General features: G+C 40.9%; 1 protein-coding gene across 4 annotated transcripts in view; it reads right to left on the reverse strand.

The window, feature by feature from the left end:
- The window catches only part of LOC110524243 (protein strawberry notch homolog 2), a 101299-nt gene that overhangs the window by 49743 nt on the left and 24624 nt on the right, over window positions 1–26932 (reverse strand). For 2 of the 4 annotated variants that reach the window (XM_021603710.3, XM_090235472.1), the window contains exons 2-4: window positions 24704–24908; window positions 22212–22300; window positions 9629–9743 (exon numbers count right to left, since the gene is read on the reverse strand). In XM_021603710.3, coding sequence (XP_021459385.3) covers window positions 9629–9743; window positions 22212–22300; window positions 24704–24814 — 315 coding nt within the window. In that variant the 5' untranslated portion in view covers window positions 24815–24908. Of the gene's footprint in view, window positions 1–9628; window positions 9744–10524; window positions 14788–22211; window positions 22301–24703; window positions 24909–26932 lie in introns of those variants that run through there. The other 2 variants (XM_021603712.3, XM_090235473.1) reach the window with 1 other exon arrangement.

Raw genomic sequence — 26932 nt, forward strand, 5'->3', positions numbered from 1 at the left:
GACATCCCAAAATAGGACATTGGCTCTTCAAAACAACTGCGTTCCAAATGAGATAGACCTGGCTATATTAGGCTAGCCAGGATGACTGATAGGTGTCTTTTTATAGCTTTTTGCCAGCTTTAAACAGTAGCCAGCATATTGCTAGTATGTTCACTATTGAAGGTTTAATTTGTACATCCCCCCCCCCCCCCAACGCAATAAAATAAATAACCTCAGCAAGTAGATTGATGGGAGCTTCTTTTTGCTATTGACAGCTTAAAATGTGCTGTGTGAAGGCATCAACTCGTACTGATGGAGTGCTCAAGAAGTTGTGACTGGTAGAGTGGTGGGGCTTGAATGAACTGCCAATCATATTGTGTATATGAAATATGATTTTTCCATGTGTAGTCTTCAATGGTAGACTGACAGAGCAGGTAAACGTTTAACTGGAATGCAAAAATGTGCTGAAAAGTTACCGGCCCAACATGGTTTTACTGGCCCTAGGCCAGCGAGACATCGTTAAGGTTGTGACACTGCTTGTCCCCTGGCACTTCAACAAGAACAAAGCAACATTGAGACCTACTAGGGAAATCCCACGAGTCACATGAAATACAACAAGGAATATACATGAAGTAAAATTGTTCTTATATGGCAAAGGCAGGCTGCTATTTTTGTTTTCCTAAAAACCCCATCTTGAATATCATATGGTAATCAAATTGAAATCAAGGGCTCATTGAGCCTCATGTGTTTCCAAAGCAAAACAGACATTTTGGAGGTAAGGTTATGTCATATGATGCCAGGGCAATAGTCTTCCCCTGGTGTTTCTTGTTATGCATAATTGAGGTTAGGATTGAAGGGCGAGGTGTTTGTCAGAGTGTGAGAGTCTGGTAGTGTATGTGTGTACTGTATGTACACTACCAAAAATGTGTGTAGTGCCTGTTCTGCTCGAAATAGTTGCTCGTAGAACATCTCATTTTAAGATCATGGGCATTAATAAGGAGTTGGTCCCCCCTTTGCTGCTATAACAGCCTCCACTCTTCTGGGAAGGCTTTCCACTAGATTTTGCAAAATTGCTGCAATGACTTGCCTCCATTCAGCCTAGGGCTGGGCAATATGGCCTAAAACTCATATCTAACATTTTTCACATTTATGGGCGATCCACAACATATCTTGATTTAAAAAAAATGTTCTCTAAATAAGCTTTGCTGTACAATTAAAGGTCAAATAAACTGCATTTAAAACAGTCAGAACAGTCAGAAATACATAATGAATTCAGAGCTTGTGTACCAGGACTGAATATGCCTTCCACAAGCACTTTTGTTTAATCAAAAGTTGTACCTGCTTTTTTTTGCAATAATCACTGACCTGGCATTTGTTTTTATAAACATGCCCTTTTTGTAACAAATTTAACCAGAACGATGCACAATCACTGATGTAGCAGGCATTACAGAAAATTTAAACCAGTCTCAAACAATCTCTCAAGCACAAGCCCATGTGCTAGTGAGTCGCCAGGTAATATTTATATTTCAAGTTTAGCCAACTTGGATGTAGGTATAATTTCACCAGCTCGGAATTCAGCTAACAAGGTAAAACAGTTGAATTGTTATTGAGTGCAACCTTATGTCCGTCTCCAAATGTTTGAACAGCATGCTAGCCTGTCCACTTTGTTCAGATGTTGAAATCAAGTGCCCTACCTTATTTCTCAGGAAGAGTTGCCAATTCCTTTTATAAATTGTTTAATGCTTATTGCACATTTCTAAAACAGACTAAACAGCTAATATAAACAATCACAACAATTCTGCTAGCATTACGTGCTACCGTAATGCGCACGCGACAAACTGCGCATTCATTTTCCAGAATTAATGCTCATCTGTTTAGTAGTGCCTGTTCTGCTCGAAATTTGATGAGTTGAAAGGTTAACTTCTCTATTAAAGTCGAATGTTAATTTGTGTCCATATGACCGAGTCGGTGGGACCAACCCTCAAATGCAAATAGCGAATTGAAACCGTCAGAGAGGAAGAAGTGCTCTCATCTTTGTTGTTGTGAGTGGTAGGGGGAGGGGCTTTTGAGAAAGAGGCAAAGCGAGAGGTTTCACTCACCCAATGCATTTATTTTGAATCAAAGCCTTCCTGCCTTTAGGACAACGACTCCCAGTATTAGGGATGAGACATGAGCATCCCGTCATTATGTGACTGTTTCAGGAAAATAGGCGAATGTCGCAAGACTTAAGGAGAGCCATTTAAACTTTTTTTGGCAGAAATGTCTACTGGAACACGTGAACTTTCATGCCATCTGTAAATATGAATAAAATTGTTAAAATTAAGAGTTTGGAGGGTTAAGCCACAGAAACAGCAACCTTCCCACTAGCCATGATTGGCTGAGATAATGAGTGGGCTGGACATGTCGAGAGGGGAGTTCGGATCTGTCTGCCATTTGGACGTCTATTTGAGCTGGTCAGTCTGTTGGTAATCCTGTCGAACGCATCTGTTTTTAATGTATTGTGTAGTGGAGCTGCATAAGTGTTGCTCTCCACTTTCTGGAGGATCAAGTTTTGAAATCAGAGTATGATAGCTAAAGAGATGGCGAAAACACCTGTTTCAGGATTACAGGGCAACCGTGGCGTGGCATCCATGCATGACTATGCGTGTACGGGTAAGAGTCTAGCTAGCTACATTCAGATATTACATGTTTCTAATTTTGGCAGAAAGTGGTTTCATTTCAAGCTAAAGTGTACTGTTAGCTAGCTAACGTTAGCTGGCTGGTTCCCTAGTTAGCGTCATGTGTATAAAGTTATTATTCATATCCCAGAACTGTTTGCTTTTCTAGTTAGAACCTAATGTTAGCTAGCTAATATTGAACCTGGGTGGTTATTCATGGAGGGTAGTAACATGATTTGGCACTATGATAGCTAACGTTAGGTGTGTGATCTTAGACGTTTACCTTGGCAGGTTCATTGTTTACCTAGCTAGATAACTTAATGTCTTAAGCTCAAGTGTCCAATACCCGTTGAATATGGTTGGTGACAGTAAAAGTCTGCAAAAAAGAGTGATGAAATTGTTGCCAGCAGAGCTGGTTAGGCTGTTTTCATGTTAAATCATCAGCCAGAAACGAGATGTGTTGAGCTAAAGCTTAAGAGGGTGTGAACGATGCTGAATGGGTGTAGACAAAAAGCTCTTCACTAGAAACCAAAACATTACAAGGCTATTTTCTCAAAAGTGAGTTTACAAGTTTAATAACTTAAAGCAGAATTACTTTCCCATTGTTCCTCAAAAATGCAGTGTATGATACCATTTTGTAGCTGAGGCTCTACTTTTATCCAATGTAAAAATAAAAAAATAAAAAAAATTCTACATAAGACCAAATCCAGATGGTGAGCCACATCTGGTGTAAATGGGAAGGTGCACAGCAAAAAAGGAGGTAACGAGAAGACACCAAAAAGACATAAGAACAAGCGGAAATAAAATGCGATTAAAAACAGAAAATAAAATAACTTGATTCTGCGATAAAGGCATTTGGAATATAGTGTAAAAACATACATTTGAATGAATTTGATATAGCCCAGGCTTAATTCAGCAAAACAATAGCATTAGTGTGAGGTTGACATTGTAACATTAAGATTTCCCTTCACTGGAACTAAGGGGCCTAGCACGAACCATGAAGAAACAGCCCCAGACCATTATTCCTCTTCCACCAAATGTTAGTTGGCACTATGCATACAGGCATGTAGCATTCTACTGGCTTCTGCCAAACCCAGAATTGTTTGTCAGACTGCCAGCAGGTGAAGAGTGATTCATCACTCCAAAGAAGGCATTTCCACGGCTCCAAAGTCCAATGGCGGAGAGCTTTACACAGATCCAGTCGACTTTTGGCATTGCGCTCTTAGGCTTGTGTGAGGCTGCTTGGCCCTGGAAACCCATTTCATAAAGCTCCGAACTAACAGTTAGTGTGCCGAAGTTGCTTCCAGAGGCAGAGCAACCGAGCAAAGACGATTTTTATGTGCTACACGCTTCAGCACAATCTATGAAGATTGCATGGCTGTGTGCTCAATTTTATACACCGGTCAGCAACAGGTATGGCTGAAATAGCTGAAACCACTAATTTGAAGGGGTATCCACACACGTTTGTTTGTTTATGCATGTACAGTTGAAGTCGAAAGTTTACATACACTTAGGTTAGAGTCATTAAACTCGTTTTCAACCACTCCACTAATTTCTTGTTAACAAACTATAGTTTTGGCAAGTCGGTTAGAACATCTACTTTGTGCATGACACAAGTCATTTTTCCAACAACACAGATGTACCTGTGGATGCATTTCAAGGCCTACCTTCAAACTCAGTGCCTCAATGCTTGACATCATAGGAAAATCAAAAGAAATCAGCCAAGACCTTAGAAAATAAAATTGTAGACCTCCACAAGTCTGGTTCATCCTTGGGAGCAATTTCCAAATACCTGAAGGTACCACGTTCATCTGTACAAATAATAGTACGCAAATATAAACACCATGGGACCACGCAGCCGTCATACCGCTCAGAAAGGAGACGCGTTCTGTCTCCTAGAGATGAACGTACTTTGGTGCGAAAAGTGCAAATCAATCCCAGAACATCAGCAAAGGACCTTGAAGATGCTGGAGTTAACGGGTACAAAATATCTATATCCACAGTAAAGCGAGTCTACCTGTTTAAATAACGGTGAAATAAATAAATAAATAAAACAGTAAAGCGAGTCCTATATCGAGATAACCTGAAACGCCACTCAGCAAGGAAGAAGCCACTGCTCCAAAACCGCCATAAAAAAGCCTGACTATGGTTTACAACTGCACATCAAATGAAAGTGTATTTGTCACGTGCGCTGAATACAACAGGTACATTCACCTTACAGTGAAATGCTTATTTACAGGCTCTAACCGATAGTGTGAGAAAAAAAGTGTGTGTGTAGGTAAGTAAAGAAATAAAACAGTAAAAACATTTGAAAAAAAGAGTAGCAAGGCTATATACAGATACCAGTTAGTCAGGCTTATTGAGGTAGCATGTACATGTAGGTATCGTTAAAGTGACTATGCATATATGATGAACAGAGAGTAGCAGATGCGTAAAAAGAGGGGTTGGCGGGTGGTGGGACACAATGCAGATAGCCAGGTTAGCCAATGTGCGGGAGCACTGGTTGGTCGAGCCAATTGTGGTAGTATGTACATGAATATATAGTTAAAGTGACTATGCATATATGATAAACAGAGAGTAGCAGCAGCGTAAAAGAGGGGTTGGGGGGCACACAATGCAAATAGTCTGGGTAACCATTAGGCTACCTGTTCAAGAGTCTTGTGGCTTGGGAGTAAAAACTGTTGAGAAGGGGACTTCCCAAAATAGATTGCATCAGGAGGCAGGAAAATTATGTGGATATATTGAAGCAACATTTCAAGACATCAGTCAGGAAGTTAAAGCTTGGTCGCAAATGGGTCTTCCAATTGGACAATGACCCAAAGCATACTTCCAAAGTTGTGGCAAAATGGCTTTAGGACAACAAAGTCAAAGTATTGGAGTGGCCATCACAAAGCCAAGTTAAACAATGTTAAGGCAATGCTACCAAATACTAATTGAGTGTTTGTAAACTTCTGACCCACTAGGAATGGTATGAAAGAAATAAAATCACTAATATTATTCTGACATTTCACATTCTTAAAATAAAATGGTGATCCTAACTGACCTAAAAACAGGGAATATTTACTAGGATTAAATGTCAGGAATTGTGAAAAACTGAGTTTAAATGTATTTGGATAAGATGCATGTAAACTTCCGACTTCAACTGTATGTATGTATGCATCTACGTACACTATTGTTCCAAATTTTGGGGTCACTTAGAAATGTCCTTGTTTTGGAAAGAAAAGCAATTTTTTAGTCCATTAACTTCTTCGATATAGGGGGCGCTCTTTTCATTTTTGGATAAAAAAACGTTCCCGTTTTAAACAAGATATTTTGTCACGAAAAGATGCTCGACTATGCATATAATTGACAGCTTTGGAAAGAAAACACTGACGTTTCCAAAACTGCAAAGATATTATATGTGAGTGCCACAGAACTGATGCTACAGGCGAAACCAAGATGATATTTCAAACAGGAAATGCACCAGATTTTGAAGGCGCTGTGTTCCAATGTCTCCTTATATGGCTGTGAATGCGCAAGGAATGAGCCTACACTTTCTGTAATTTCCCCAAGGTGTCTGCAGCATTGTGACGTATTTGTAGGCATATCATTGGAAGATTGGCCATAAGAGACTACATTTACCAGGTGCTCGCTTGGTGTCCTCCGTTGCAATTATTGCGTAATCTCCAGCTGCGTGCATTTTTCCATTTGCTTCAGAGGAGAAACCCAACTGCCACGAATGACTTATCATCGAATAGATATGTGAAAAACACCTTGAGGATTGATTCTAAACAATGTTTGCCATGTTTGTCGATATTATGGAGTTAATTTGGAAAAAAGTTTGGCGTTGTAATGACTGAATTATCGTTTTTTTTTTTTTGCCAAACGTGATGAACAAAACAGAGCGATTTCTCCTACACAAATAATATTTTTGGAAAAACTGAACATTTGCTATCTAACTGAGAGTCTCCTCATTGAAAACATCCGAAGTTCTTCAAAGGTAAATTATTTTTATTTGAATGCTTTTCTTGTTTTTGTGAAAATGTTGCCTGCTGAATGCTAGGCTTAATGCTATGCTAGCTATCAATACTCTTACACAAATGCTTGTGTAGCTATGGTTGAAAAGCATATTTTGAAAATCTGGAGATGACAGTGTTGTTAACAAAAGGCTAAGCTTGTGAGCCAATATATTTATTTCATTTGCGATTTTCATGAATAGTTAACGTTGCGTTATGCTAATGAGCTTGAGGCTATGATTACGCTCCTGGATATGGGATTGCTCGACGCAAGAAGTTAAAGTAACATCAAATTGATCAGAATTACAGTGTAGACATTGTTAATGTTGCAAATGACTATTGTAGCTGGAAACAGCTGATTTATAATGGAATATCTACATAGGCGTACAGAGGACCATTATCAGCAACCATCAACCCTTTGTTCCAATAGCACATTGTGTTAGCTAATCCAAATTTATTATTTTAAAAAGGGCTAATTGATCATTAGAAAACCCTTTTGCAATTATGTTAGCAGAGTTGAAAACTGATTTACTGATTAAAGAAGCAATAAATCTGTCCATCTTTAGACTAGTTGAGGTTCTGGAGCATCAGCATTTGTGGGTTCGATTACAGGCTCAAAATGGCCAGAAACAAGGCACTTTCTTCTGGACTCGTTAGTCTTTTTTTTTGTTCTCAGAAATGAAAGCTATTCCATGTGCGATATTGCCAAGAACCTGAAGATCTCTTGCAAGGCGGTGTACTACTCCCTTCACAGAACAGCGCAAACTGGCTCTAACCAGAATAGAAAGAGAAGTGGGAGGGCCTGGAGCACAACTAAGCAAGAGGACAATTACATTAGTGTCTAGGTTGAGAACTGGCAGCTTCATTAAATTAAAATCCTCAACTGGTAGCTTCATTAAATAGTACCCTCATTAAATGGTACCCTTTTCGATTGCATTGCAAAGAAGGGTACCTATTGGCAGATTAGTAAAAAAATAAATAAAAGCAGACATTGAATATCCCTTTGAGCATGGTGAAATTATCAATTACACTTCGGATGCTATATCAATGCACCCAGTTACTACAACAATAAAGACGCCTTCCTAACTCAATTGCCAGAAAGGAAGAACACCGCTCAGGGATTTCACCATGAGGTCAATGTAGACTTTAATGGCTGTGATAGGATACAACTGAGGATGGATCAACAACGTTGTAGTTACTCAACAATACTAACCTAATTGAGAGTGAAAAGGACGCCTGTACAGAATAAAAATATTCCAAAACATGCACCCTGTTCGCAACAGGGCACTAAAGTAACACTCCTAAAAAATTGGCAAAGCAATTCACTTTTTCCCCTGAATACAAAGCGTTACGTTTGGGGCAAATCCAATACATCACGAGTATCATTCTCCATATTTTCAAGCATAGTGCTTGTAATCGGACTGGGGAGTTGGTCAAGATAAAAAAGAAGCGGCATGGAGGTAAGCACAGGCAAAATATTAGAGGAAAACCTGGTTCAGTCTGCTTTCCACCAGACACTGGGAGATTAATTTGCTTTGTAGCAGGACAATAATCTAAAACAAAAGGCCAAATCTACACTGGAGTTGCTTACCAAGAATACAGTGAACATTCCAGTTTTGACTTAAATCTATGGCAAGACCTGAAAATGGTTGTATAGCAATGATCAACAACCAATTTGACAGAGCTTGAAGAATTTTGAAAAGAATAGGCACATTTCGGAAAGCTTTTAACTTACCCAGAAAGGCGTCTACAAAGTATAGACACAGGAGTGTGAATACTTAAGTATATCAGATATTTCTGTACTTCATTTTCAATACATTTGCTAACCTTTTTAAAACATGTTTTCACTTTGTCATTATGGGGTATTGTGCATATATGGGTGAGAAAAAAAATCTATAAAATACATTTTGAATTCAGGCTGCAACCAAATGTGTAATAAGTCAAAGGATATGAATACTTTCTGAAGGGTATATGAGTAAGGAGTTTGGTACAGCGTGTGCAGCACCCGTCTACACCACACAGCTGGGCAGTACCAGGGAGCTGCAGGGCCTTCACTCCGAGGCCTTTGTGTGCACTTGGCAGGTGGCACACTGGGGTCAGAGGCTCTTCATTAAGTACATAGGCCCAGCCCAGCCGCTGTTAAACCGTCATTACTCTGATACAGGACAGGACGGACGTAAGAGGCATAGTGACTGGCTCTTTAGTAACACATCACTGCTCTCCTATACCACACACAGCTACTGGCGCTCTGCGAGGAGATTCCCCAACATTCAACCCCATACAAATAAGCAAAGATGAGATGTGAAGTCACTCGCCTGTGTTGTTAGGGCTTCTCAGTCAGCGGAGGGGAGAGATTACTTTTCCATATGGGAATTAAGAACTGCCTGGCCTGACAAAGTGTGCATAATTGGAAAATGCAAATGAAGAGGTTACAGCCTAGTAAGGATGCTAAATATAAAACGGAGGGGGGGGTCTCTTACTCTGTCATTTACACATTTCCAAGTCAGAATAAGCCTGTCCCGAATGTCTCCAGGGTGATTGATGGTGCACAACCTCCGCAAGAAAATATGAGGAAAGCAAGAGATTAAATTCCTCCATGCAAAAACACCACGCTTTTAAATGTTCCTCAAAAGTGCAATGAGAGCAGCCATATTCCTCAGAGTGACAGAATAGAACCCGATGGCCAACAACCAACGCCCTGTTAAATTACAGCGGCTTATTAATAACAAGCCTTCACAGGAAAAGGAGCAGGTAGCTTCTTAACACTGTCTAGACAGTGTCAGACACAGCGTTTAATCACAGTTTCTGCAGGCAGGAATAACCGACCGTGCAACATTTAAGGTAGGATGAAAGGAGTAAGTGGAAGCCGCAGCTCCTCCCTTTCAGAGAGTGACAGCGAGGCAGAAAGAGAGAGAGAGACAGAGGCGAAAGATAAGACTGCTCAAACAAGATAGAGAGAAGGATAGACAGAGAGAGTGTGATATAGAGAGGTCTTACCTGAGGAAAGCCTCCGTTTCTGGGGAGGTTGAGGCAGGGGAAATCGTCATGGAACCCAGAATGGCTGAACATGTCGATGTGCATATCCGGCATGGTGTCATTCAAGTGGTATTGCCTGAAAAGGGTCAGAAGTAAGGCAGCTTAATTAGATGTACTGGGAAGGGGAGAGCAGAGGGAACTAGCTAGTCATTGGGTGGGAACTTGTGCTTTTCTCTGTATGGCCAAAGGGGTTTGGTTTTTATTTATACAAAGGAAACGAGGACACAGGGTGGTTGGAAAACAACAGTCTCAAACTAGCCCAACAAATACATAATTAAGAGCAATGATGGTTAGAGGATAAAGAAATAAAGTCAACACATGAACCCCGCAAACTGTGGAGTCATAACACAAGCAATAATTATCTTAATACGAATTAATAACTGATCTTGTGATGTTCTATCAGCAGTTTACACACCATAACACCTAAATTGTATTACTTCAAGTGAACACTAAAGCCTTTGGCCTGCCTCACAGCTGAACCACTAGAACGGAGAGTGAGTCATGCCTGACGCTGCCACAGAGCACAACAAGGACTGTGACAATACCAGTATAGCAATATTTATTCCATGGCAAAAATTAAAACAAAAAGCAGGCTAAACTTTTTGGTCCTTTAAAAACCTGTAGTATGTAAAAATATTTTGCGATTTAGCTTGGAAAATAACTAAATGCAACTCTGGATGACAACATGTTTGCTTCAACATTAGGGCTGTTTTCATAAAGAAGTTAAAGCCATTCGTTTCCTTGTCACAATAAAAACGAGTATCACAATAGTGGTATCATCAAGACCCTAATAACAACCAACTATGACGGTAAAAAAAATCAGAGGGGAGCGCGAGAGATAGAGAGAAAGAACCTACCAGTCATCGGGTTCCATGATCCACGGAGGCCACGCTGACTGTACACTGACCATACTGCCTTCCTCCAGAGTAAGACTCGCACAGAAACCCACAGGCATCAACACAAACACACAGGAGCTGTACCGCGTCGACTTGCAACACACACACACACCAACAGAAAGACACTGGAGTGGCACACAGCTGTGTCGAGTCACAGCTCTCTGAGCTCAGGGCTTCATGTGACTCCCCTCTGCACTTCAGGGAACGGAGAGGCACTCCACTCTTTCACTCGCTCTTCCTGGAATCACAACCTAGTTCAGTGGAAAAACACCCACTGACGGCTTTCTCAGGAACCTCTGCTGCCTGTGATATTTTCACTTTCTCACTGAGTCACAGCAGGCAGGGCAAGACGGTGCCCAAATGCACAGAAAGAAAGTAAAAGTAACAACCGCACAGCTCCCAGGCTCAAATCCTGTGAGCTGATCTCTACATGAGGAATTGAGGGATGAAACTGTTCTCCAACACAGGACACAGATCAGCTGGAGGATAATTGAGGTTGTTATTTAAAGAACGGGCTCACATAGGAATGGAGATAAGCCACGGGGAGAGCTGCTGGTGGTTTTGTATAGCTAGAGCAATGTTTGGTGTGAGGGTGTTTTAACAAGGAGATTTGATCTGCACACAATAGTCAGTGTGGTAAATCCCTAAAAAGTATTGCAGATTTCCTCGGATCAGAATGAAGGGTTTCTTGATCAGTGTGGATAAAAAAAACACCTGTACAGAAGGTGTTTATTAACGTGTTTATCTATTTTGAAGGGTCACCATCAGCCACCTAGCAAGGGTAACAGTGCAGCATCCTAAAGCTTCAAATAAAAAGTGGAAATCCTGAGCCTAACCCTGTAGCCTCTCCTGATACGTCAGTGATATTGCTGCCTAGGCAGAATGTGTCAGTACTAGCAGCATTCCAATAACACAAAGCCAGTCGGCCCCGTGCCACACTGACTGCAAGCCTTTCCCGGAATATTTGCAACCCAGTTATGCAGCATCAAAAATCTATTTCTAATCTCTTATATTTCTGTAACTAAAAGGCTATTTTATTAAATCTATTGGACTGGTTCAAGCTGGTGTTACACAATCTAGTGTATGTAGGGCAGGCAGGCCAAAACAGAAAGTAACCTGTCACTAATCACCTCTCACTTGATGCATAACTGTTATTGCAGTCTGGGGAGATAAAGCCAGTTAAGGTGACCACCGAGCTTATAACTTTGGTCAGGACAGTAGGACATGATAAACTAAAGTGTAATGCAATAACATTCAGAGAGAGATCAAACCTGTATTGCTAGTCTAGAATAACAGGCTAGTTCGGACAACTATTGAATAAAAAGAACCGGATGGAGCGTGTGTTTGATCATCAAACAGCAGGGAAATCAGCTCTAGGCAAATTCACATTCCCAAGAACTTATAAAGAATACAAGCACAAAGGAAGGGCACTATTAGGGTTGCACATTTGGGGGAATATTCAGAGGTGGGAATTCCGTGGGAATTAATGGGAAAATATGCAAATGAATATTAATACAATTTAAATGTAGATATTTTTGCATTGATATAATTTACCATATATGGAGACAAACAGAAACCTTATAAGCAGACAATTGCAAATTATTAAATCCTTCCAATACAAAAAAATAACAATTTAGTTACGAATTGAACTTTAAAATTAGTTGACTCTTCGCATGGGATGATTTCACTGAACAACAAAAGGGAAAATTGAATGATCCCCAATGATCCATCGCATCTCCCCAAAAACGTTTTCAACATAAATCTGTAAAATGATAGTCTAGAAACTAAAGCTTTGGTTGTCTCCTCTCAGGCGTCCATGTCTTCTCCCTATACAGTGCCTTGCGAAAGTATTCGGCCCCCTTGAACTTTGCGACCTTTTGCCACATTTCAGGCTTCAAACAAAGATATAAAACTGTATTTTTTTGTGAAGAATCAACAACAAGTGGGACACAATCATGAAGTGGAACGACATTTATTGGATATTTCAAACTTTTTTAACAAATCAAAATCTGAAAAATTGGGCGTGCAAAATTATTCAGCCCCTTTAATTTCAGTGCAGCAAACTCTCTCCAGAAGTTCAGTGAGGATCTCTGAATGATCCAATGTTGACCTAAATGACTAATGATGATAAATACAATCCACCTGTGTGTAATCAAGTCTCCGTATAAATGCACCTGCACTGTGATAGTCTCAGAGGTCCGTTAAAAGCGCAGAGAGCATCATGAAGAACAAGGAACACACCAGGCAGGTCCGAGATACTGTTGTGAAGAAGTTTAAAGCCGGATTTGGATACAAAAAGATTTCCCAAGCTTTAAACATCCCAAACTAAAATTAGTATAAAAAAAACTAATACGATTCCATGTACAGATAAATAGTTAAGCAGTTAGATTAAACAACTCCTATGTAAGATACATGTTTTAAAATGAAACAGGTCTGGAAACAGGTGAATCAATACTCAGCAGGCTCAAGCAAGCTAAACCTCACATGGTAGCAAAAACTAACTAGCAGAAATTGTTCATAAGTTAGAAATTATTTAAACACACCTTGCTGTAGGCTACTATTTACTAGTTAACAAAAAATCATGTATGTCATAAAATATATTCACCCCACCCAGTCCTGTAATCAAAACTTACCAGAAAGCATGTAGTCCTTGGCTCAGACAGTGTAGTAGTGTGGGCTCAATAGCATCTCATTTGTGTGCAAGATCTTTAGAATCAGCTGTACATGTGATGGAAGAATGCACTGTGCATGCAGAGGGTTGCAATTCCATTGAATTGGGGATAGTTTAACCAAAACACCTAGTGTATCCTACAAAAAAGGTTCACTGTTATAAGGTAACTTTTTTTTCTTTTTTTTAAGCAAAATTCACCGGAAAGTTTCCGACCCTTTGCAACACTAGGCACTATAAAACACGTGTGTGTGTGTGTGTTTGTGTGTTGCTACATCAGGACATTTCATTTAGACTTCCAGACAAACCTGCCCTTCATTTACCACCAAACTACCAGATAGGATCAGGACACTGTGTGGCTATGTCAGATTACCAGGCCGTGACAATCTATCAATTCAGCATCTCAATAACGTCCATAAATATTCACAAAGAATTTCCTCCATCCAAGACTACTGACTCAGTGTGTGTTTTTGGTTCTACAACCAATGTGGGAACCATTAGTCCTCACAAGGATAGCAAAACAATGAAAATTAGGACAAGTGGGGACATTTCACTGGTCACCACAAGGAAATACTATTTTAGGCTTAGGGGTTAGGTTTAGGGGTCAAATTTAGGATTGTTAAAGCAGGCAGGCCCGTTGCCCTAGTTAGTATATTTAGCTAGCAACCTCCATGGAAATTCGCTATTACTTGTAATAATTTTGTTAGCACTCTGGTAATAGACACCCAATGGGCTTTTTTGTGGCACCCACTTGTGTACTTAGCCAGTAATACCGTAAATCCAAAGATGAGGAGGACAGTATGAAAATTGATGCTGCTCAACCCTATTTTGTATTGTTACTGTGCTGTTGGAGCTAGAAACATTACTATTTCACTTGCACCTGCAATTGCAACTGCAAAATATGTGTATGCGTCCAAAAATATTCGATTTTGACTACGTTTGGGCTGTATACCGTATCCCGGGGTTTTGGGAGAAAGTCACGGAATGGTATTTCACCATTTTTTCTAATACGTTTTAGTATTTGTAGCTACTTTTTAAATACCTGTAGTCAATATGTTAGGAAATTTAACATTGCGTTCTTCATTTCACCTGTCACGTTATTATGAAGCTTACGGCAGTCCCCAGTCACGATGTCTGTTTACAACCACACAATGACGAGAGACCGGAACCTTGTGAGTCACTCACTATTGTGACGCATGGCACCAGGTGATCTAGTTATTAGGGATGCACCGATATGACATTTTTGACCGATATTCAATATTTTTATTGCCAAAAATAGTTACCGATATTTAAGATTTTAGCAGCTTTTTAAGCATTCTAGTGCAGTTAAATAGTTGAAACGCGCACACACTGACCCAAAATGTACTTTATTGGCATTTAAGATTGTCCCCATTACCATTAAATCAAAACATATTTCTTTCACTTACTTGCTGTGCTGTTTCATTTGTTCAGTCTCAACCAGGAATTCATCATACATGTCACGCAGTGAAGTTTCAGCTCTATCTGTCCGTGGCCTCTCTTCCTCGGTGCACACGGTCACTGTGTCCGTTTCCTTCTTGTCCAGCTGTGTAAACCCTGTTTCTTGTCTGCATCGAAGTAGCGGTCCTTGTACCTAGCATCGAGCATGGTGGTAACACAGTATAGGCTCAGAGAGAATGTCACCGCATCGCTTGTTCACAGCCTCTAGTAGAGTACTTTTCCAAGTTAACCCGACGGTCTGTTGGCATTTTTGTTGAGCAGGCATTTCAATACCATGACAGAGGGTATCATTTCTGCTGCAGACACAGTTGATGAGCTTATTTCTCGAGTCAGTTATTCGAATGGAGCTAGGGGTGTGTTCCTGTTTCTTTCAAACATATTCTCAAATGCCATTGAAATGGCAGCAGCGGTATGAGAACCAGCACATTCTTGAGCATGCAATACAGCTTTCCTCAGTATGAAATCCTCGTCGACCCATTGTGCTGTCAGACTCATAATGCTCATGGGGCTGACATCGCTGGTTCAAATGTCAGTCGTGAAGCTAATAGCGGTGACGCCCATAGCAAGTAGCTCAGGGATGTCCGTTTCAACAGTACTGTGACACTCTGAAGGGCAACATCTGATAAATAGCGCCTACTTGGTAGTGTGTATCGGCGCTCGACCAGTCTGCGAAAGCCAACATCATCCACAACAGAGCACGGTTGATTGTCAAGGGCAATGAATTCCATTATCTTGGTGTTAATGGATTTCACCTTTGTGTTGTCTCGCTGAAATTCTTACACTTTCAAATGACTGCTCGACTTGACTGCTAGATCCACACAGCAGACATTGTGGGCTAGGTTAGGAATGCTGTGTTGCACGTGTAGCACTATTTTCCGTGGTGTCATCTACCTACGTTATATTAGGTATACACGTCAGCTTTGACATCGGTTTTGCACATTGACGTTAAGCTAGACATCGGGCCGATGCTGGCATTTTTAGCTAGTAGGGGTACGTACGTTTCCAGAGGGAGTGCCTTGGGAAGTCCAAAGAGTTGATCTGATTGACATATGGTTAGATCTTTTTTTTTTTTTACGGTAACTAAAATGGAGTTGCTTCCACACAGTTGATTTGAGTCCTTTGGGACAGCGGGAGAGTCTTGGTTGAATTAGCCTCAGCCTCCCCCACACATTTCTGTTCAGAGCAATTCACCTAGGTGAATGGGTCGGTCTTAGCGTTCTGTTAACTCGCCACATGCACACTTTTTTTTTTTATCCTTGGGGTGACCAAACAATTGATTCCTATTAAAAAAATTTTTTAAATCCCTTTAAAACTTCTTAGGGATAGCGCCCTTTTTTTCAATTTTCGCCTAAAATGACATACCCAAATCTACCTGCCTGTAGCTCAAGCCCTGAAGCAAGGATATCCATATTATTGGTACCACTTGAAAGGAAACACTTTGAAGTATGTGGAAATGTGAATTGAATGTAGGAGAATATAACACAATAGATCTGGTAGAAGAAAATACAAAGGAATTTTTTTTTTTTTTTCTACCACCATCTTTGAAATGCAACAGAAAGGTCCCACATCACTCTGGTTGAAATTCCGATGGTGTCCAAAAGATGGCAGCAGTGTATGTGCAAAGTTTCAGCAAACTACATGACATTGTGTGAATTCACCCAGGTACATTTTGGAAAATCGTGGAGTTTCACATTACATTTCTCTGCAAAAATACCATCAAATCTGTATACTTGGACTTTGATTTCGCTTTTCCAGTATTAGTAGCCATATTCTAAGTTCAACATTAGCAAAAAAACAGTTCATATAACTTCATAACTCTCCATATTTGTATAATTTTTGTCCAAAAGAAAAATACTTGTCGCACAATGTTAGCAGGTGCATTTTGCGTAAAGCCCCGATTTACAGATACTCCTGTAAAGCCCAGCTAATTGACCACCTAGCTAGCTTTGTTTGACCCCGATTGGTGCTTATTTGACAAAGTTACGTTTGATCAAGTGAAGACCGCCCGCGTCATCGGCGTGCCATGAAGGCGTCGCTCTGACCACATTTGGTGTCCTATAGGATATACTACACCCCTAATGATATAGTGAAGTTTGGTTACGTTCTAGGATCTCTGAGGATCAAATACAAATGTGATTTGACTGGTTGAAACAACGTTTAGGGTAAGATTTTCACAGATTCCTTTCTTTGCAATTTGAACGAAAAATTTATTGTGCATGCTATATGGACCTTTTTTAGGATATGAAAAAGGATTTTATCTAACAAAAAGACACTTAATGTTATCTCTGGGACCCTTTTGGATGATACATTCTGAAATCTTGCTCTGATTTAAGTACACATTTCCCCTTCAGAGGTGAATTTACCAAACCGGTCGCGGTGAAAAAAGTGTTTTGTTGTTATCTCTCCTCAAACAATAGCATGGCATTTTTTCAAAGTAATAGCTACTGTAAATTGGACAGTGCAGTTATATTAACAAGAATTTAAGCTTTCAGCCGATATAAAGACACTTATATGTACCAACATTTGTTGTTTCTCAAAAATCTGTGATCGTTACACAAGGTACTGCATGATTTACAACTGAAACATCTTGATGCTTTTCGTAAAAGTAGATCTAAAATGCTTCTTACTGTATTTTCTTCTCGACATCAGACTCATTTTGTGCTTCAGTTGCACTTCACTCAGATGAGAATTCACAGGTGGGCATTCTATCAGAAAGCGTTTTGACAACTGATGGGTTGCTACTTTTCTTCTGTACTTTACTTGGTGTAGCCAGCCTACTTTTCTCCAATAAAATGCCAGATTAACTAAGAAAAACATTAGGAAATGTAGCTGGCTACATTCTATATTAAACATAAATATGATGGCCATGTATAGTTTTTGCAAAAAAAGACCTTGGTTTTTCATGTGTGGCTGCCAGCCAAATAGTGTTGCACTTCTGTTGTCATCTGATGAAAATTAAGCCATTTTCTGCCGAACGTGTCGCACTAATGCGTTTTCTGTTTAGGAAAATTATAGTTGCCTGTCCCTGATCATTCTAAAACTTTACTGACATTTTCAACCTCTCCCCGACAGTCTGTAAAGCCTACATGTTTCAAGCAGACCACCATAATACCTGTGCACAGGAACGCAAAGGTAACCTGTCTAAATGACTATCGCCCCATAGCGAAAGGCTGGCCATGGCTCACAAACACCATCATCCCAGGCACACTACAAGTCACATACTACACCAACAGATCCACAATCTGGCCATAAAGGCCATGTACTCATAATCTCCACCTGGCACAGCCAGAAGAGGACTGGCCACCCCTCAGAGCCGGGTTCCTAGACACCGTGCTTCTACATCTGCATTGCTTGCTGTTTGAGCTTTTAGGCTGTGTATAACCACTTTGTGACATCTGCTAATGTAAAAAGGGCTTCATAAATACATTTTATTTCATAGATGACGCAATCTCTATTGCACTCCACGCTGTACTCTCCCACCTGGACAAGAGGAACACCTATGTGAGAATGCTATTCATCGACTATAGCTCAGCTTTCAACACCATAGTGATGAGCTTGGATGGGACTAAGTTCAGGACCCTGGCACTGAACGATCTTGGACTTGCTTAGTCCCCTCCTGTACTCCCGGTTCATCCACGACTGACGGTGGTGGTCCTGGGAGCTGACGATGATGAGAGCCTATAGGGAGAAGGTCAGTGACCTGGCAGTGAGGTGCCCGGACAACCACCTCTCCCTCAACGTCAGCAAGACAAAGGATCTGATCGTGGACTACAGGAAACTGGGCTGAGCACGCCCCCATCCACATCTTGGCCGCAGAGCAATCTGGGATGATGTATAGCAAATTGTGTTTGGAGTGAATAGTGGAGCGAGTAGTTAAACTCATGTGAGCTATTCTATTATATATTTTATTTGAGTGTATTTGAGTGTATTGACCGATGGCCTTTTTTACCCTTTTTTTTTTTAGCTCTTCACGGAACACACCGCCTTACTGGACTTTTTAAACGTTAAGCTAGTGCTGCTAGCTGTGGCTAGCCTGCTTTGTTTTTGGCAATATGCCAACCGTCGGCTTTCCAATGGATATCAACAGCAACCATTGACTGTCCAATGCTACCACTGAAATGTTCACTAACCAGAGGGACAGAGTAGAAGTCGGAACAGTGTTATGTCTGTAAAAAGTGCCTTTGGTCTGACTGGCTGATTTAAGATATCAGGCGGCTGCAGGACGTTCGCCGGTGAGCTGAAGCAGAGCCTCAATGAGTTCATCAATGTAGCTAAAGCCCAGGCTAAAGATATTTAGAAGCTGAACATCTCTCGCCCAGGGTGGTGGAGAGTTGTGCGATGTCACTCTCCCTCACTTCTTGAAGCAGGTGGCTTGTTCAACTAAAGACTGGGCAGAGGTGGTTAGGTGAAAGGGCCCAAAGGTGCTGCAACCGGGCAGTCCATTCCTGCCTTGGAGGATCCACTCTGCCTGGCAAACTTTGCACCACTAGAAGTTGACTGTCCACCCCCAGGAATCCGCTCTGGTCCTAGAGACCCCGATGCCAGACCCCGATGCCAGGCAAACAACAGGGCGACAACAGTCCCTTTACTCATGTCCACTCATCTAGCCCTCTATGCCTCCTTCGAGACAGACCAAATGGCACAGTTCTAAGCAATTTTGTATGTATACCATTTCAAGCAAACCCCGTGGCTATTTCATATAGAGGCTTACCTACTGATCATAGCACATTTGTGTTCGAGACTCCCTCTGATCTGAAATCCCGCAGCTGGGACCTTCAAGCTAGATTTTTTGAAAATTGATCTTACAGTAATTCAGGCTTCTCAAACTACCATGGACATTTAGATAATTACTGAGACTTGGTTAAGTGTGCTAGACTGATGTGTCTCTGAATGGATATAATGTTTATAAGTCTGACAAAGGTGGGGGTGTTGCCATATTCATAAAGAACAACTTGAATGTTGCTGTGTGTATTACCACCTCTGTCCCCAATGCACAACTGATGTCAGTGGGAGTTTATCACTGTCCCTCAGCCTTCCCAATTGCTCTTAACAAATTGTCTGACTTGCTGTCTAAATATGCAAAATCTGAATTATTAATATTTGGTGATCTTAACTTGGATTGGTTGATGCCAGTATCAGATAGTACAAATATATTTGTCTGATCTAAATTTAACTCAACCAACCCACCCCAAGTTAAAACACCATTAAAAACCTACTATTTTGGATATCCTGACAAACGCCCCTCATAAGTATAAAGCATATGGAATCTTTACTAACGAGCTCAGTGGACATTATCTCATTGCCTATATTAGAGATACTAAGCTACCTAAATTGTGTCCACGCATTATTACTATGATACATTTTAGAACTTTCAATGAGCAACCTTTCTAACGATGATTCAGATCAGGCCTTTAAATATTTTACCTCTCTGTTTCACACTGTTGCAGATAAGAATGCCCCATATAAAGAGATTAAGGCTTAAGGACAGATTTAACCCATGGTTCACATATGAATGGTCTGAAGGAAACTTAGTTTGGGCTAAGGCTAGATGAACTGATTCTACCTCTGACTGGCAGTCCTTCAGACATTTGAGAAATACGTCTTACCCTGGATAGAAAAGCAAAGTCTAAATACTTCTTGAATTGTGTATCTGAGAGTGGTAGCTATCCAGACAAATTTCAGAAAATTGTCAATTCTTTAGAAGAAAAAAAAACACAGCCACTTCACTGCCCCAGCAGGTTTGACAGCCTCTGGTTCCTTAACAGACAATGATTTCTGAAAATGCATAAAGTTCCACTAGAGTTCTTGATTCACCTCTAAACAGATAGACACCAGGCACTCACTTTTTATTTTCTTAATTTGAACAAATGTATGTAAATTAGGTATTAATTGCCTTGTAAAAAAACAGGAGTCGATTTGCTTGATCCCTTTCTAATGCAGCTTTCTGCCCGCATCATTGTAGAACCTTTGATCCACATGCTTTATTAAACAATTGCTTCTGGTGCTATCCTAAGATCTGGAAGGTGGCGCATATGTCCTCACCCTTCACAAATGTGGAAATCCTTCTGGCTTAGTTAATTAGCACCCTATTTCTGAACTATCTTGCCTTGCAAAAAAATGTTAGAATCACTGGCAAACTCTGCTAATAATATTTTTTGCTTCAAATTATATTCTTAAATTTGTACCAGTCTGATTGTAGACCTTAACATAGCACCGTTTCAGCAGCTACACTTGGCTTAAATTATACATTCAATTGCTTAAAACATAGGTATATAAATATGGCAGCACAGTGATTCTTATCTGAGAAATAATGTCTCAATGTGTTTGTGTCCATATGACCGTTCTGTTGGACCAAACCTCAAATGCAAATAACGAGTTGAAACTGCTTGTTGTCAGAGGAAGAAGTGATCTTTCATCTTTGTTGTGAGTGGCAGGGGCTTAGTATACGATTGGGAAGGTGAAACCAGCACAGAAGCAGCAAAGTCGACGAGATAGAGGCATGTGGACTTTTGCTCTAAAACATACATTCTAATTAATCCAATTATTTCAATATATCACCCAGCCCTATAGTAGCTTACTTGAATAAAGAACCTGTGGGGGAAAAATGCAGCAAAGATTAGATTGAAGAAGCTTGAGACCACTACCAGTGAACTGAATGCTGACTAAACTGCAAACGTCATTTGTGGAATGCTTTCAAGGAAAAATCACCCAAAGAGCAAGTAGTAGTGAAAGCAATTGATTACATACGGAGACTCTTCGCCATGTGCAATGGGGGCAAACTGAATGGAGAAAATGCTGTAGAAGCACTGAACTCATTAACCTTACCCTGTTTAACCAGGGGAATCATCTCTGTGTACAGAACGGGTCAAGCCAAGGCCTTTTAGGGGACACAATTGCCAGTGTGCGCACAATGGAGGTTTGGGGTTAGGTGCTTGTGTGTGTGTGTTTGTCTGAGAGGTGGGGGTTAGGTAGCAGTGTGAGGCCAGGGAAGGGCCCGCTGCCAGATGTAGAGATAACCTCCATCCTCCGCAGCGAGGGCGACGCCAGCCAGCCAGTCAGGCAGCCCTCCACAGGAAATTAAGGAGATTTAATAAAAGGAACTAAAGGCCACCCCCAGATTTTAAGATAGTCAAATGCAAAACAGGACAAGCTGCTAAATATTACACTCAATACACATTGGTACTTTGACTGGGACTTTATTGTTAGGGGCACTTTTGAATAATGCATTTGACAGCTGCCTTGTTAATTTGGGTTTAATAAGTCCTGTGTAACAGGGTAAACGGTATCCCTTACTACTACAAAAACAAAGTGCACATATGGAGTTCTACGTCAGACACAGTGATGGCCAAGTAGAGGTATTATTAACCTTTGCTAAGAGATTACATGCATTGAGACACTCATGTGATCTCACATGTGTCAGTGTGTGACAGAAAGGGTTACACACATCACATGTAAAACAGCAGAGGGGAGGGTAAGGTACGAGAGGTGATTGGTTACTTACTGGTTTCCAGATTGCATAGGGCAGTGTGCGCTGTAGCCTCCAGACTGCTGTGAGAATGATCCCCAGGAAGCAGAAGGATACATAGAACTCTGAAACAGAGAAGATAAAAAGGTTCATTAGTTAACTATGCCTAAGAAGACTCAAACACTATATGCGACTAGATATCATAGGGTCATAAACGCTTTGCATATATATTGTCAAATTACTTCGTCAGGAATCATAAAGGTCTCTGCATTCATTAAGTTTAAACCTCTGTGACACGGTGTACCATTTTCCCACAAATTACATTACTGAATATAGCACTTTTATTTATTTTCACCAGTGCATTTCACAGAGTGCCATCGGGAAAACAACCAGAGTGCTATTGGGCAAACCATTTACCATGTCTTTGTTCCTCTGGGTCTGAGAAAATAGATCATGCCAGCATCTCCTGAAGAGAGACAGATGATGCCTTGCACTAGTTAATACCTGAACCTGTATCAGGCCCTGCATCAGTCGAGATAACTGTCACCACAAAGACGTCACTGTACCAACCAAAATAGCAAACGGTCTAACACATGACAGCCATTTCTTGTGTTCCAGGTTCAGGTTATGTTAACGTGTCCTAAACCATCATGACAATATTTTGTATTTTGTTAGTATCCCCATTAGCTGTTGCGAAAGCAGCAGCTACTCGTCCTGGGGTCCCCACAAAACATGAAAACATTACATAATACTACATTCATTGACAAGAAAAGCACAAGGGCGGAACATAATTGTAAAAACGGCACAAATAACCTACATATCAATATCTAGGCCAAATAGGTGAGGAGCGTTGTGAGGTGCTGCTTTATCGGTTTCTCGAAACCAGGTTTTTGTTCATTTGAGCAATATCAGATGGGAGTTCCACGTAATAACGTCTCTATATAATACTGTACCCTTTCTTGAATTTGTTCTGGATTTGGGGACTGTGAAAAGTCCCCTGGTGGCATGTCTGGTGTGTGTCAGAGCTGTGTGTAAGTTGACTATGCAAACAATTTGGAATTTAACACATTAATGTTACTTGTAAAAAATAAGTGATGCAGTGAAGTCTCTCCAACTCGTAGCCAGGAGAGACTGACGTGCATAGTATTTACAGTGCATTTTGAAAGTATTCAGACCACTAGACTATTTCCACATTTTGTTACATTTCAGCCTTATTCTGAAGGTTTTTAGAACATCCAGGCTCTGGCTGGGCCACTCAAGGACATTGAGACTTGTCCCGAAGTCACTCCTGCATTTTCTTGGCTATGTGCTTAGGGTCGTTGTCCTGTTGGAAGGTGAACCTTTGCCCCAGTCTGAGGTCCTGAGCAGGTTTTCACCAAGGATCTCTGTACTTTACTCCGTTCATCTTTCCCCTCGATCTTGACTAGTCTCCCAGTCCCTGCCGCTGAAAAAACATCCCCACAGCAAAATGCTGCCACCACCATACTTCACTGTAGGGATGGTAAAAGGTTTCCTCCAGACATGACGCTTGGCATTCAGGCCAAATAGTTCAATCTTGGTTTCATCAGACACGAGAACCTTGTTCAGGTGTCTTTTGGCAAACTCCAAGCAGGCTGTCATGTGCCTTTTACTGAAAAGTGGCTACCCTCTGGGCACTCTACCATAAAAGGCCTGATTGGTGGAGTGCTGCACAGATGGTTGTCCCATTTCCACAGAGGAACTCTGGAGCTGTCAGAGTGACCATCGGGTTCTTGGTCACCTCACTGACCAAATACCTTCTCACCCGATTGCTCAGTTTGGCCAGCTCTAGGAGAAGTCTTGGTGGTTCTAAACTTCTTCAATTTAAGAATGATGGAGGCCACTGTGGTCTTGGGGACCTTCAATGCTGCAGAATTAATTTTGTACCATTCCCCAGATCGGTGACTCGACACAGCCCTGTCTCGGAGCTCTACAGACAATTCCATGGCTTGGTTTTTGCTCTGACAACTGTGTGACCTTTTATAGACAGATGTGTGCCTTTCCAAATCATATCCAATCAATTTAATTTACCACAGGTGGACTCCAATCAAGTTGCAGAAACATCAAGGATGATCAATGGAAACAGGATGCACCTGAGCTCAATTCCGAGTCTCATAGCAAAGGGTCTGAATACTTATGTAAATGTGTTTGTTTCTTTAATATAAATTGGGGAAAAATTCTGAAAATCTGTTTTCACTTTGTAATCATGGGGTATTGTGTGTTTTTATTTTAATCAATTCTAGAATAAAGCTGTAACATAACAAAATGTGGAAAAAGGGGTGAGGTCTGAATACATTGTATATTAAGCCTTCTGATATTGTATATTAAGCCCTCCTATATTAAGCCTATATTATGGAGCCACATTTGCTGGAATAATATTGGCACACTGTGCAGCCATTTATTATTAGCATATTATGTTGCCACATTTTCCTGGAACTTTTGAGATTACCAAATAGGTGGATGTGTATACGTGTTGTGTGTGTGTGTGTGCGTGCATGCATACGACGTACCTCCATATTGGAAGAGGCCACTTCGAACATGCTGCTGTCCAGCTGCGGCCCCTCTGGGTGCAGGTAGTTCTCCCCGTCCATGGCCAGTGAGGGTGACGGGAGTGTGGGCATCAGGCTGCAGGCTGACACATGACCCCTGACCTTCGCTTACGTATGCTGGCTGTGTCCTACAGCGCTCCTACTAATGCCCAGCACATTCCATCACCTGGAGAGAGCGAGACATGGGGTTCAAGTCAAATTATTCATATTCTAATGGAAGTTTCTACACAGAAGCATGTCAACGTGTTTTTCTCACAGTAGTGTGGTCAGAAACTGTATAATTGCCTAAAACCTCTATTGCAGTTTTGAATCAACAGCATACACCAGGTTTTTGCAACTTTGAAAGGGTGGAGGCCACAAAAGATCTGAACTCATCACAGGTGTCACAGTGGCTTGAGGGTCTGCGTACCCACATCCATATCCACACATGCAGTAAGAGACTGGCTCTAGCCTTTTGGGGGCCCTAAGTGAAATTCCAAGCTCTAGTTTGTATTTTCCTGCAATACCACACATTTGGAATGGGACGGAGAGAAATGTTTGTAGTTTTTAATACGATATCTGACAGACTACCAAAATCCATGCGGACCCACTGGTCGTTAATTTGACCATGATTATGACAAATTTAGATAGTATTATTTAGTATTTTATTGGGATCCCCAATTAGCTGTTGCCAAGGCAGTGACTACTCTTCCTGGGGTCTAAACTGGTAACAAAACAAATAAATAACACTACATAATATCCTGCCTCACGCTTCAGAAATAGGTAATGACTCCTGCAATATGAGCCGTTCCAAGGCGGGCGAATGGCCACCCACTTACATAGCACAATACTGCGCAAATTACAATACAAAAATATATATAAATAATGGCTGCCTCTTCACAGTCCCAGTTGTGCCATAGTGTCATTTTATTTGAATCTGTTTTTATTGTTGGCTTGAGTTAACTGGGGTGGCAGAGTATACTATGTAGCCATGGCTCTGTTTAACTTCTTGGTGACGGGGCAGTATTTTCACGTCTGGATGAAATGCATGCCCAAACTCAACTGCCTGCTACTCATCCCCAGAAGATATGCATATTATTAGTAGAAAACACTGACGTTTCTAAAACTGTTGGAATCATGTCTGTGAGTATAAAATAACTTATTTAGCAGGCAAAACCCCGAGGACAAACCTTTCAGATTTTTGTTTTGTGGTCACTCTTTTCAATGGGAATCCAGATTTCTAAAGGACCTTCTTGCAGTTCTTATCGCTTCCACTGGATGTCAACCGTCTTTATAAATTGATTGAGGTTTTTACTTTGTGTAATGAAGAACGGCCATCTTGAACGAGGGTCACTTGAAGTGTACTGTTAGATAGAGGCGCGTGACCAGAAAGCATGCAACAGTTTGTTTTACTCCTGGATTGAACACAGATCATTCCGTCTTCAATTTAGCAGGCGAAACCAAGAGGACAAACTTTTCAGAATGTTTTGGAAGGTATAGAAATACATTTGTTTTTCTTTAACTTGCAAATAAGTGATTGTCATTGCTTTGTGATATTGGCTCAGTTGGAAAAACTGAAGATATTAATATTTACAGACTGGCTTTGGATTGGGAATTGCTGTATCCCAATTTGCCCAGGCTAACAATACAGATAGTTCTGCACATATGCAGGATTTTGTTTTACGTAGCCGAGTGCCTACATTGCTGCTGTGCTGAGTGTTCCGCTGCCGTTCCGCTGCCATGACTCTGTAAGCATAATCACAATTTCATGTTATTGGCAGAGAAGTGTGGATGAACTCTCCCATTGTCAGACTTTTTAATCGGTCCAGATACACGCATGGCTGCCTATAGCTTTCAGCTGCCCAATGGTGGAACACAGCAAGACAAACATGCAGTCTAATTAGACATTGAATGTTTGGTTTTTTTCATCATCAATGCAAACATTGGCTTAGCTGCCCTGTAGGCAGACAGGCAGTCAAGTAGTGTTAATTTTTCAGGAACTACAATATGGCAGCAACTATGAATATTAGCCTACATCACCAAACAAAACGCTGATTGTCTTGTGTAGGGACTGCGTCCAGCTTGTGCAACTGCAATATCCGAGACAACAGACAGAGGGTTGTAGCCTTCATAATATTTATGTTTTGGAATGTTCGTTCACACAGCCACAGTGTTTTTATTTCAGCTGTTCAGAAATACGAGGCATAGACA

The sequence above is a fragment of the Oncorhynchus mykiss genome, chromosome 5, assembly GCF_057628025.1.
Source record: "Oncorhynchus mykiss isolate SJ-2025 chromosome 5, ASM5762802v1, whole genome shotgun sequence".
In the NCBI taxonomy this organism is placed as follows: Eukaryota; Metazoa; Chordata; class Actinopteri; order Salmoniformes; family Salmonidae; genus Oncorhynchus; species Oncorhynchus mykiss.